The sequence below is a fragment of the Pithys albifrons genome, chromosome 14 (genome assembly GCF_047495875.1).
Source record: "Pithys albifrons albifrons isolate INPA30051 chromosome 14, PitAlb_v1, whole genome shotgun sequence".
NCBI classification, from domain to species: domain Eukaryota; kingdom Metazoa; phylum Chordata; class Aves; order Passeriformes; family Thamnophilidae; genus Pithys; species Pithys albifrons.
Window position 1 is genome coordinate 617,960 of NC_092471.1, and position 12,274 is coordinate 630,233.

A 12,274-nucleotide genomic window follows, 5' to 3' on the forward strand; every position below is an offset into this window, starting at 1 on the left:
TGCGCAGGGACAGCCCCGAGTGGCCCTGGGGACAGGGACAGGGACAGGGCAGGGACAAGGACAGGGGCAGGGATAGGGACAGGGATAGGGATAGGGATAGGGACAGGGACAGGGGCAGGGATAGGGATAGGGATAGGGATAGGGGCAGGGGCAGGGACAGGGACAGGGCAGGGGCAGGGACAAGGACAGGGAGAGGGACAGGGCAGGGGCAGGGGCAGGGGCAGGGGCAGGGACAGGGACAGGGACAGGGGCAGGGACAGGGACAGGGACAGGGACAGGGATAGGGCAGGGGCAGGGGCAGGGGCAAGGACAGGGGCACGGGCAGGGGCAGGGACAGGGACAGGACCAGGGGCAGGGACAGGGACAAAGGCAGGGATGCGGCGCACGGCCCGCGCTGTGTCCCAAGGGATGCGGAGCGGCCCCTCCGCCCGCCCGGCCGGGGCTCACCGCGGATGGCGGCGATGAGCGCGTTGCCGTCCTTGATCACCTCCTTGATGAACTTGTTGGTTCGCTCCAGCTCCTGCTCGTAGCACTTGAGGCGCTCACGGAAATCGGGGCTGTCCAGATAGCAGTCACTGAACTCCAGCGGCGGGTGCCCCATGGCCGGGGCTGCGGTACCGACCGCGTACCGGGTACCGACCGGTTACCGACCAGGTACCGGCTGCGGCAGCGGCTGCGGGTACCGCCCGGCCCCGGCCCCGGCCCCGCCGAGCAGCAGCAGCAGCAGCAGCGGCAGCGCCGCCGCCCCGCGGGCCCCGCAGCCCCGCCCCGGTCCCGGCCCCGGCCCCGCCCGGCCGGAGCCGCCGCTGCAGGGCCGGGCCGCGCCTCGCCGGGGGAGCTGCGGGTCGGGATGAGCCGCAGGCGGCAGCCGGGCCGGGCAGCACGGGCCGTGCGGGCCGCTCCGGACAGGCCGGGCCGGACAATCCGCTCCGGGCAGTCCGACCCGTACAGCCGAGCTCCGGTCACTCTGGGCAGTCCGGCCCGTGCAATCCGCTCCGGTCGGTCCTCTCCGGTCAATCTGCTCCGTGCAATCCGGTCTGGTCACTCTGGTCCGATCAGTCCGGTCTGTAAAGTTCGCTCCGAGCAGTCCTGTCCGTGTAATCAGCTCCGTACAATCCGCTCCGGGCACTGCGGTCAGTCCATTCCGTACAATCCGCTCCGGGCACTGCGGTCAGTCCGCTCCGGTTAGTCCATTCCGTACAATCCGCTCCGGGCACTGCGGTCAGTCCATTCCGTACAATCCGCTCCGGGCACTGCGGTCAGTCCATTCCGTACAATCCGCTCCGGGCACTGCGGTCAGTCCATTCCGTACAATCCGCTCCGGTCAGTCCATTCCGTACAATCCGCTCCGGGCACTGCCGTCAGTCCGCTCCGTACAATCCGCTCCGTACAATCCGCTCCGGGCACTGCGGTCAGTCCATTCCGTACAATCCACTCCGGGCACTGCGGTCAGTCCATTCCGTACAATCCACTCCGGGCGCTGCCGTCAGTCCGCTCCGGTCAGTCCATTCCGTAGAATCCGCTCCGGGCGCTGCCGTCAGTCCGCTCCGGTCAGTCCATTCCGTACAATCCGCTCCGGGCACTGCGGTCAGTCCATTCCGTACAATCCACTCCGGGCGCTCCCGCGGGCCGAGCCGAGAGCGCCCCCTGCCGGCGGGGCGGTGCCGCGCGTTGCCGGGGTCTCTCTGGCGGCGGCGCGTGACGCAGCGGCGCGCGGTGATGACGTAGCGGCGGCGTCCACGTCGCCAGGGCGGGCAAGATGGCGGCGGCGGAGGGGAGCGGGGCCGGGGCAGGAGCAGCGCTGGTGAGCGGCCCGAGGGCGGCCCGAGGGCGGCCCGGGACACTTGGCACTCCCTCCTTCCCTCCCAGAGCAGGACCGGGCGGTTGGTCAGTGCGGGGCGCAGACGGAGCGGCGTCTGGAGGCCTCGGCGTGCGGCGGCTCGTCCGCAGTCCGGGGACAGGAGTGGGCCCAGGGGAGGGAACAGGGACGGGGACAGGAGCAGGGACCGGGAGCCGCCTCCTCCCGCCTCGCCCTCTCTGCCCCGGTTTGCCGTGCTCTGTGTCCTCCAGCTGCGCCCCCGGGTCTTTGCCGGGCGGAGGGTCCCGCCTGCCCCAGCCCGGCCGGGCCGTTCTGCCTGTGCAGCCCCGGGGCAGTCACTGCCCCTCCGGCAGAAGGGACCCGCCGGGCCGCGCTGTCTGTGCAGCCCCCGGGCAGTCACTGCCCCACGGACAGGAGGGACCCGCCCCAGCCCCGCTGTCTGTGCAGCCCCCGGGCAGTCACTGCCCCACGGACAGGAGGGACCCGCCCCAGCCCCGCTGTCTGTGCAGCCCCCGGGCAGTCACTGCCCCTCCGGCAGGAGGGACCCGCCCCAGCCCCGCTGTCTGTGCAGCCCCGGGGCAGTCACTGCCCCACGGGCAGGAGGGTCCCGCCTGCCCCAGCCCCGCCAGCCCCGCTGTCTGTGCAGCCCCAGGGCAGTCACTGCCCCACAGGCAGGAGGACCCTGCAGCCTCACCTCACTTAAGACACAAACAGCTCTTTACTGCCTTTGTTATTGCCACCGAAACAGAGCAGAGGGCGGGTTATGGGAGTGACGGGAGAAACGCTCCCACCCGGCCATCAGCACATTTCCCCTCGCCCTCTGAGGCCGGAGCTGCTCCCATCAGGCCCTGCCGGGGCACCTCTCCCTGGCTGAGCAGCCACGACCATCCCAGCCCAGGGAAGTGACCCCTGAGCTGCTCTGTGTTCCCTCCTAAAGGCTGAACCCATTCAGTTCCCAGGGCTGGCAGACGTGTCGGTGTCCCAGGACATCCCAGTGGAAGGGGAGATCACGGTGCCCGTGGGATCTCACTCTCCTGACGAGGATTACTCCACACTGGACGAGCCTGTCAAGGACACCATTGTGAGTCTGGGGCAGAACTTGGGTTTTCTGGAGTCTTTGGCAGCTGCTGGGCACAGCCTGTGGTTTTGCACAGCTTTGACCTGTACTTTTGCTGGAGCTGTACTTCAGTGTAAGTCTGGGGGTTCTTTACAGCTCATTGTGGGTCAGAAAGGGTCTGAATTGTGGCCCCAGAGTTTCTTTGTGATCCTGAAATCGTTGCAAGGGCAGAGACCTCAGAGGGAGCTTGGGGGAAACTCTCCTGAATGATGGGATTCTTCATTTCTTTTCCTAGAGGAGCAAACATTGTTGTCATTCTGGTGTTATTAAAGGATATCATATCGTGGCTGTAAAGGCAAAGGACATGATTCTGTAGTTGTTAAGGACAGCAGGAAAAGTGGGCAGTGTCTGTTGCAGAGGATGCTACAGAGCTTTTGGGGTTGGATCTTGTGATTCCAGTCAGTGCTCCCTCATTTCTGTCTCCCTGGTTTGGTAGGAACTGTAACTGAACCTTCTGTGAAGAGAGAAATGCAGGTGCTTTGTGTTTGTGTTTGTTTCAGATGAGGGACCTGAAGGCCGTCGGGAAGAAGTTTGTCCATGTGATGTACCCCCGGAAGAGCAGCGCCCTCCTGAGGGACTGTGTGTGCCAGGGGGCATGGGGAGGGCATGGGGGCAGCTCCTGGGCACTCAGGGTGGCACCAGGGCTCTGAGCAGCTCCTGGGCACTCAGGGTGGCACCAGGGCTCTGGGGGCACGGGGAGGGCGTGGGGGCAGCTCCTGGGCACTCAGGGTGGCACCGGGGCTCTGAGCAGCTCCTGGGCACTCAGGGTGGCACCAGGGCTCTGGGGGCCGGGGCTCTGAGCAGCTCCTGGGCACTCAGGGTGGCACCAGGGCTCTGGGGGCATGGGGAGGGCATGGGGGCAGCTCCTGGGCACTCAGGGTGGCACCAGGGCTCTGGGGGCATGGGGAGGGCATGGGGGCAGCTCCTGGGCACTCAGGGTGGCACCAGGGCTCTGGGGGCCGGGGCTCTGAGCAGCTCCTGGGCACTCAGGGTGGCACCAGGGCTCTGAGCAGCTCCTGGGCACTCAGGGTGGCACCAGGGCTCTGAGCAGCTCCTGGGCACTCAGGGTGGCACCAGGGCTCTGAGCAGCTCCTGGGCACTCAGGGTGGCACCAGGGCTCTGAGCAGCTCCTGGGCACTCAGGGTGGCACCAGGGCTCTGGGGGCACGGGGAGGGCATGGGGGCAGCTCCTGGGCACTCAGGGTGGCACCGGGGCTCTGAGCAGCTCCTGGGCACTCAGGGTGGCACCAGGGCTCTGGGTGGGTGGCTTGGGAGCTTCAGCAGCTGCTGGGTTTGAATGAATTTCATTACAGGTGCTGAGAAAGGCAATGGTGGGGCAGTGGGACATGGCAAATGGCACATTGGGAGAACTGAGATGGGTCTGTGACATTTGTGACGTGTTTTCCTCTCCCTGCAGGGGATCTGTGGGGCCCCTTGGTGCTGTGTGTATCCCTGGCTCTGTGAGTATTCAGGGGGATCTGGGGTCTTTTACTCCTCCATGATGTTAAAAATGGATGAATGTGTTGAGATCAAGCTCATCTGATCCCTCTGTGTCTTGCACAAGCACTGCCTGGTTGAATTCTCTTATGAAATGTGTTTGTGACACTTCAAGCCCATTAGCACCTCCTGTCCTTGGGGTTTAAGGGTGAGCAATTGCTGGCCCCCTGTCCTCCTGATGGTTTCACAGAAAATCTTTGGTACTTTCATTTTCATCTCTTAGTCTGTTGCCTGTGGCTTTATTCCTTTCTAAATGCTTGTACTGTCCTCAAAACAAGGAAACAAATGGGCTGAAATCTCCTCAGTTGAGCCACAACTATTTTGCTTTCCTGTGCAAAACTGAGGATACCACTGAAAATAGGGAAAGAGATCAGAATTTCTTGGTCTGCAGCATAACTGGGGTTGGTTACGGACTTGGGGTGCTGTTCTGCCACATACCCCTGTCTGAGAAACTCTGTCAGTGCCAGTGCCTCTGGCTGTCTGTGCCCCCCAGTGGTGTCTGTCTGTGCCCCCCAGTGGTGTCTGTCTGTGCCCCCCGGCAGTCTGTCTGTGCCCCCCAGTGGTGTCTGTCTGTGCCCCCCAGTGGTGTCTGTCTGTGCCCCCCGGCAGTCTGTCTGTGCCCCCCAGTGGTGTCTGTCTGTGCCCCCCAGTGGTGTCTGTCTGTGCCCCCCAGCGGTGTCTGTCTGTGCCCCCCGGCAGTCTGTCTGTGCCCCCCAGTGGTGTCTGTCTGTGCCCCCCAGCGGTGTCTGTCTGTGCCCCCCGGCAGTCTGTCTGTCCCCCCAGCGGTGTCTGTCTGTGCCCCCCAGCGGTGTCTGTCTGTGCCCCCCAGCGGTGTCTGTCTGTGCCCCCCAGCGGTGTCTGTCTGTGCCCCCCAGTGGTGTCTGTCTGTGCCCCCCAGCAGTGTCTGTCTGTCCCCCCCGCAGTCTGTCTGTGCCCCCCAGCAGTCTGTCTGTCCCCCCCGCAGTCTGTCTGTCCCCCCCGCAGTCTGTCTGTCCCCCCAGCAGTCTGTCTGCCCCCCCAGCAGTCTGTCTGCCCCCCAGCAGTCTGTCTGCCCCCCCAGCAGTCTGTCTGCCCCCCCAGCAGTCTGTCTGTCCCCCCAGCAGTCTGTCTGTCCCCCCAGCAGTCTGTCTGTCCCCCCAGCAGTCTGTCTGTCCCCCCAGCAGTCTGTCTGTCCCCCCCAGCTGTCCCTCTCTGTCCCCCCAGCTGTCCCTCTCTGTCCCCCCAGCAGTCTGTCTGTCCCCCCCGCAGTCTGTCTGTCCCTCCCCAGCAGTCTGTCTGTCTCCCCAGCAGTCTGTCTGTCTCCCCAGCAGTCTGTCTGTCCCCCCAGCAGTCTGTCTGTCCCCCCCCAGCAGTCTGTCTGTCCCCCCCCAGCAGTCTGTCTGTCCCCCCCAGCTGTCCCTCTCTGTCCCCCCAGCTGTCCCTCTCTGTCCCCCCAGCTGTCCCTCTCTGTCCCCCCAGCTGTCCCTCTCTGTCCCCCCAGCTGTCCCTCTCTGTCCCCCCAGCAGTCTGTCTGTCCCTCCCCAGCAGTCTGTCTGTCCCCCCAGCAGTCTGTCTGTCCCCCCCCAGCAGTCTGTCTGTGCCCCCCAGTAGTGTCTGTCTGTGCCCCCCAGCAGTCTGTCTGTGCCCCCCAGCAGTCTGTCTGTGCCCCCCAGCAGTCTGTCTGTCCCCCCAGCAGTCTGTCTGTCCCCCCAGCAGTCTGTCTGTCCCCCCAGGATGCTGCAGGGTGGCTCTGCAGACAGCAGGGATGACGGAGGGCCCCAGTTTGCCGAGGTCTTTGTCATCATCTGGTTCGGTGCCGTTGTCATCACGCTCAACTCGAAGCTGCTCGGAGGGACGATGTGAGTGGGTTTGTTCCGTGGCAGTTCCCCCCTCCTGTGTGTGCAGCTCTTCAGAGCTGGTTTGATTGCTGTTTTCCCGTTCCCCTCTCCTGTGCAGCTCCTTCTTCCAGAGCCTGTGTGTGCTGGGGTACTGCGTGCTGCCGCTCACCGTGGCCATGCTGGTGTGCCGGCTGGTGCTGCTGGCGGGCGCCGGCACCATCAGCTTCATCATCCGCCTCCTCGTGGTGCTGGCCATGTTTGGGTGGTCCACGCTGGGTGAGTCCCCTGGGTGTGCTCGGGGGGGTGGGGCTGTGTTTGATCCCTTGGGCAAAGCCAACGGATGGTGCAGTCTGAGGTGTCTCCTGGGCAGCTCTGCTACTGTAGGAACAGTCCTGGAATCACTGAGGTTGGAAAACACCTCCCAGCCCCTGAAGTCCAACTTGTGCCAACCTTGTCACCCAGCCCAGAGCACTGAAAACCATGTCCAGTCATTCCTTGGACACCCCCAGGGATGAGGATTCCACCACCCCCTGCACAGCCCCTTGCAGTGCCTGACAGCCATTTCAAGGAAGAAATTCCTCCTCATGTCCAACCTGAATCTCCCCTGGCACAGCTTGAGGCCATTTCCCTTCATCCTGTCCCTGTTCCTGGAGCAGAGCCCGACCCTCCCTGGCTCCCTCTCCTGGCAGGGATTGCAGAGCCACAAGGTCCCCCCTGAGCCTCCTTTCCTCCAGGCTGAGCCCCCCAGCTCCCTCAGCTGCTCCTCACAGGACTTGCCCTCTAGACCCTAATTCTTCCAATTCTCCTTCTGGCAAAGGTTCACCCTCCACTCCTGGTGATTTACATGCTCATATGCAAATTGCCTGGGGCAGCAGGATGATAATTCAGTATTAAACTCCCTGTGAGATTTCTGGGTGTTTCGTTCTGTGATCGTGTTATAAATACTACTAGAAAATGCTGATTTTATACAGATGCATTATTTCTCCTGTTCTTCATCTGTAAGTCTGACTCTCATTACAGAATGTTAATCAGCATTTATGGCAGGGTTGGACAGTCCTTGGAGCAACCTGGGCTCGTGGAAGGAGTTCCGGCCCATGGCAGGGGATGGAACTGGAGAGGCTTTAAAGTCCCTTCCAACCCAAACCATTCTGTGATTCCGTGATTTATCTTTCTCTGTGATAGAGGAAGTTGTGCTTGGTGATGGCAGCCCGTTGGTTTGGGCAGTGGCTTGCTCTGGTTTCTCTTCCAACACAGCTGTAGTGCAGATGCCCACTGAGTTTGCTGCCATGCAGAGGTGGGTCAGTGTGTGTTGCTGCCCCATCCCGTGTTGTCTCCGCAGCCTCCACGGCGTTCCTGGCCGACAGCCAGCCCCCCAACCGCAAGGCGCTCGTCGTCTACCCCATCTTCCTCTTCTACTTCGTCATCAGCTGGATGATCCTCACCTTCACCCCTCAGTGAGCCCAGCCCAGGGCACTGGACACGGACTGGAGTTTGTCACGGACGCTGCAGTGAATCCTTGGCTTTATCTCTTTCTAATTTATATATAGGGATACTGTAAAAAGGCAGGTTGTGGGATAAAGCCAGAGAGCTGCAAAATGTGCTCGTTTGTGTCTCCCTCTTTGTGAAAGTTCCTGAGGGGGTTATGGAGCCCTGCTCTGTACTGGTGTTAAATAAACAGTGCCCACTGGGACAGGGATTGTTCCACCTAAGGACAGAGCAGAAGATCCTGGAATTCCAAGCTGCTGGGAGGTGAAGTTGCAGGATCACACTACTTGGCAGAGTTCGTGCCTGTGCTTGGACTCTAACTGAAGATGAAAATGCCTTATGAAGTCATAGAACTTTACTGCTGTCATGCATGGAGAGGGCAGAGATGTGTCTGACTCCTTTCATTCCCTCGTGGAGTGGTGGGATGTGCACCTGGGGCATTGTGGGACCGGGGCCTTTCCTGGGACAGCTGGGTCCCTTTGCAGTCAATTGGAGCTGGTGGCAGGGAGTTCCCTTTGCCCACATCCATGTGCTGTGTGTGCTCATCCTTTCATGTGGCAGGGAAGAGGGTTCCAGCCTGATGCCTTCAGCACTGAGTGACCCTGCCCTGTGTCTGTGAGGGGAGTGTGGGCTCCCTGCAGAGGTACAGCCCTAGGGCCACAGGGGACAGCCTGGAGTCCTGCAGAAACACTCAGGACTGGTTTGGAACTGGTTTATAGCAGAGACTGGGCACTCCCTGCATTTGGGACGGGAAGATTCCCTGGAGAGCACCAAGAGTGTGTATGTGTGATAAAAACAAGGGGATCTGTGCAGTACGTTGAGGTGTTGCTGTGCAGGCTCTTTGTTGCTGACAAACCACACCAGGGCTTGGCCCCAAAATTTTAAAACAGGTTGAAGGAAGGAAAGTAAATGGTTCTGAAGGTGGGATCTACTCTTGGAAACTGTTTGGAAATTATGCTGTTGTCCATTGTTCTCAGTCAGCAATCCAAGGGGAGATCTTTGACACATCTGGGGTGAAAAAGCTGTTGTAAAATGTCCATTTTCATGCAGTTGTGCAGATAGACTGAACCCAAGGTCTGTGGATCCTACTGAGGTGTGAGTGTTCTTAACTTATAGTTCTGTGTACAAGAGCAGTCTGTGCTATAAGCACTGGCAGTGCTGGGAATTGGGACAGGAATTGCTAAATTGCAGATTAAAAGTAGATTTTTGCATTTGTGGATAATGAGCTGCTGTGTGATGGTCTGGCTGTGGCACCAAGGGGCTGGAGAGGGGCTGTAGGGGTTCATCGACATGGGGACCATGGAAATGGGGAATTACTGAGCTTCCATTAAATTATTACTGGTACAGAATGTGGTTTTTCTTTTAAGCGTGCAATTTTTTGTCCATTTAAGAGTCTTTGTTCTGCAGAGAAGAGCCTGATTTTCTGATGCACAAACCAGGCTTGCTTTCCTACTAGGATTTTTTAATACTGTTCATCAGCAGAAGTTGTTGTATGTGTTTACTTTTGATCTATTTAATACCAATAAAAAAGAAAATTATTTGGTTTAACTAAAATTTGAAAATTCCAACAGGCTGAAAGTCCCACAGGCAGTGTGATGTGAGGATGGAAGCACCGTGCTCCCTGTGCCTGTGGCACCTGTGTCAGGTGAGGAACAGCCCCAGGGGAGCTCCCCAGGCCCAGCTGAGGCAGGAGGGGGAAGCTCCCCAGTCCCTGCCTCGGGTGTGCCTGTCCTGGCACGGACAGCAGGACAGCCACGTGTGCCAAAGCCCCCAGGGCTGAGCTGGGACATGGCCCTGGTCGGGCTCAGATCCTGCTGGTGCTCCCAGCTGGTCACAGCCTGGGGAAGGAGCAGCAGGTGCTGGTGTGCCCCAGATCAGGATTCAAGTGGCTCCAGGGCTGGGAGGTCTCAGGAACCACCCCAGGGACCCCGGTGTGCCCCAGTGGCACTGGCAGGGGCTCTGTGTGCTGGGGTCTGAATGAGGTGGGGTAAAGGGAGAGCAGAAACCTGGCAAGAAGGTGCCTCATGAATGAATGGGTATTAAATGCCATACCTGAGTGGTTAATGAACAACAGGCAATTAGCCCCATCCTTGACCTGGTTATTGAACCAGTGGCAATCACACCCATCCCTGCCCTGCCCTGGGATTTGAGGCAACGGCCAGGAGTGTGTCCATGCTCTGCACTGTGACCCTGGGTGACACTGGGGACACCCATGCCACAGTCACAGCTGGTGAGCCTTGGCCCGGATCTGGTGGCAGCAGGACACGGTGGCACCCAGGACACACTGACCTGTGCCGGGCACGGGCTCTGGGCTGGGGAAGGCCACCACGGCCCGGTGGTCACAAGAGGGCGGCAGGACTCTGTGCGCCTTTTGTCGCTTGCTTGTCCCCGCCTTGGCTCCTGCTCCACGGGGACCTCCGGGCTGCCCAGCCGGGCTGCGGGTCCCGCGGCAGGACAGGGCTCGTGGGCAGCCACGGGACGGGAGCTGGGAGCTGGGAGTTGGGAGCTGGGAGTTGGAAGCTGGGAGCTGCCAGCCCGCCCTGCCCCTGCTCCGGGAGCTCTGCCTGCTCGGGGAATTACCAGTTTGGAGCGAGAGGATACTTTGATTCAACGAGGGACACTTTTTTAAAAAAGATAATTTCCTGGACTGGAAATGCAACTCTTCCACTCAAAAGAGCCGCTCCCGGATGCAGCTCCGTGGTTTTTGGTTACACTTTCTTTGCACAAAGCTTGGATTTAGCTTTCCCCCCCAAACTAATCTTCTAAGGCAAATACACTGTGTGCTGGTAACTCTGGGCAAGAGAATGGGGCAGGTGACCGTGGGAGGAAGGACTTCCCCAGTAAAATGAGGAAGTAACATCCCGTGGAGCTGTGACTCCTGGCACAGGAACCCACAGCTCCCGACCTTTGGCTTTCCTGGCAGCATGGATGGCATGGCTGTGGGAGCTGGAAGTCGGGCAGGAGGCCGCTGAATTCCTGCACTGCAGGTACTCGGCACTGGGGTCGCTGGCAGCGAGGGGTGGGCTGGGGCACACTGTGCCCAGCACGGGGGTCCTCAGCAGAGACATCGGGGAGAGCATCACTGGGGGCAGGTGGGACAGGGAGCCCAGCACCTGGGGCTGCTGCTGGCACAGACTGAGGGTCGCTGCTGGCACTTTGTCGGGGGCAATGCCTCTGCTGGGGGCTCAGGGGCAGGGGATGGAGCCCTGAGAGAGAGCAGTGAAAACTTGCTGTAGATTTTGCTCCCAGTCTTGGCTGAACTAGAAAGGAGTAATAAGTGCACTTCCTGCTGCAGGAAGGACAGGGTCACTGTTACCACCCCAGGTACTCTCCCTGACCCTTGTCCCCCATGCCCACAGTTCTGGGAAGGGAGCAAGGGGGTTCTTTGGGGTGTCATGGCTCCCTCATACCTGGTACCTTGGCACATCTCTGTTCTGAGCCCTCTGTGGCTCAGGAGCTGATGTTTGTGCTGTGGATGGAGGCAAAGGAGCATCAGTCAGAGTCCTGGAAACAGCAAGGCACACCAGGAAGGCTCCTGCCACACCTGCAGGGCACAGCAGGGATGCTACAGACAAGAATGAATTTTTTGGCAGCAGCGAATTTTTAGCCTTCAATGAACATTCTCAGATAAAGCCTGAGCATGTACTCAGTCATGGCAACACAGATTCAGAGGGACTGCTTGGGGCAGACCTGAGGAGAGACCACAACATCCTGCACTGGGAGGAAGATGAGGTTAATGCCTCCTCTGTCTCCCGGGGAAGTGAAGATGTGCCTTGGCCATCTGGTAGGTGCATCTCACAGTGACTGTTGGTACCTGTTACCTGCGCCCCATTCCCTGCTCCCTTGAGGTGCCAGGCTGGGCCTGAGCTTGGGATGCTCTGGCAGACACCGGCTGCTTTGTCTTCTCTTTACCCTAAACTCCACCTTCACCCCTGAGACCTCTGGTCCTTGTTATTTTGGCTGTGGAAGACTCCAGGCTCTGGAGCCCCTGGAGCAATATAGCCATGCCCACGTGTGGGGGCCGACAGAGCCATAGGGGAAGCCCCATCCCTGGGGCCATTCTTGTTCTTCCCCATCCCTGAGGCTGTTCTTCTTGTGCTTCCCCATCCCTGGGGCCGTTCTCCTTGTGCTTCCCCAACCCTGGGGCCATTCTCCCTGTGCTTCCCCATCCCTGGGGCTGTTCTCCTTGTGCTTCCCCCATCCCTGGGGCCGTTCTCCTTGTGCTTCCCCCATCCCTGGGGCCATTCTTCTTTTGCTTCCCCATCCCTGGGGCCATTCTCCTTGTGCTTCCCCATCCCTGGGGCTGTTCTCCTTGTGATTCCTCATCCCTACAGCTGTTCTTGTGTTTCCCTCATCCCTATGGCTGTTCTTCTTATGCTTCCCCATCTCTACAGCTGTTCTTGTGCTTCCCCCATCCCTGGGGCCATTCTTCTTGTGCTTCCCCATCCCTGAGGCCATTCTGATGCTTCCCCCATCACCACAGTTGCAAGGCAGAAGCCTGATGAGCTGCTTGATTTCTATAAAAAGGCAGAGGGTAAAT

The 12,274-nt window shown here is 60.0% G+C and overlaps 2 protein-coding genes across 4 annotated transcripts in view; one reads left to right on the forward strand and one right to left on the reverse strand.

Moving 5' to 3' along the window:
• Positions 1-1,202, reverse strand: part of OPHN1 (oligophrenin 1) — a 50,759-nt gene extending 49,557 nt beyond the window's left edge. Inside the window, exon 1 of one of the 2 annotated variants that reach the window (XM_071569215.1) lies at positions 448-1,202. In XM_071569215.1, the coding sequence (XP_071425316.1) occupies positions 448-601 (154 nt within the window). In that variant the 5' untranslated portion in view covers positions 602-1,202. The remainder of the gene's footprint in view (positions 1-447) is intronic. The other variant, XM_071569214.1, reaches the window with a different exon arrangement.
• A 528-nt stretch (positions 1,203-1,730) lies between these two features.
• On the forward strand, positions 1,731-9,083 carry YIPF6 (Yip1 domain family member 6). 2 transcript variants are annotated; one of them, XM_071569570.1, is made up of 7 exons: positions 1,731-1,804; positions 2,772-2,900; positions 3,437-3,515; positions 4,353-4,395; positions 6,145-6,270; positions 6,368-6,525; positions 7,589-9,083. In XM_071569570.1, the coding sequence occupies exons 1-7, from the start codon at positions 1,760-1,762 to the stop codon at positions 7,705-7,707; spliced, it is 699 nt and encodes a 232-aa protein (XP_071425671.1). In that variant the 5' UTR covers positions 1,731-1,759; the 3' UTR covers positions 7,708-9,083. The 2 variants fall into 2 exon arrangements, with proteins under 2 accessions (XP_071425671.1, XP_071425672.1); XM_071569571.1 differs by having other exon boundaries at positions 1,767-1,804; positions 2,757-2,900.
• The last annotated feature ends 3,191 nt before the right edge of the window (positions 9,084-12,274 follow it).

Bases quoted from the DNA above. Each gene is read 5' to 3' on its own strand.
- YIPF6 (XM_071569570.1), top strand. From the start codon at position 1,760: ATGGCGGCGGCGGAGGGGAGCGGGGCCGGGGCAGGAGCAGCGCTG. The intron at 2,901-3,436 runs GTGAGTCTGGGG...TGTTTGTTTCAG, and splicing joins AGCCTGTCAAGGACACCATT to ATGAGGGACCTGAAGGCCGT. The intron at 3,516-4,352 runs GTGTGTGCCAGG...CTCTCCCTGCAG, and splicing joins CAGCGCCCTCCTGAGGGACT to GGGATCTGTGGGGCCCCTTG.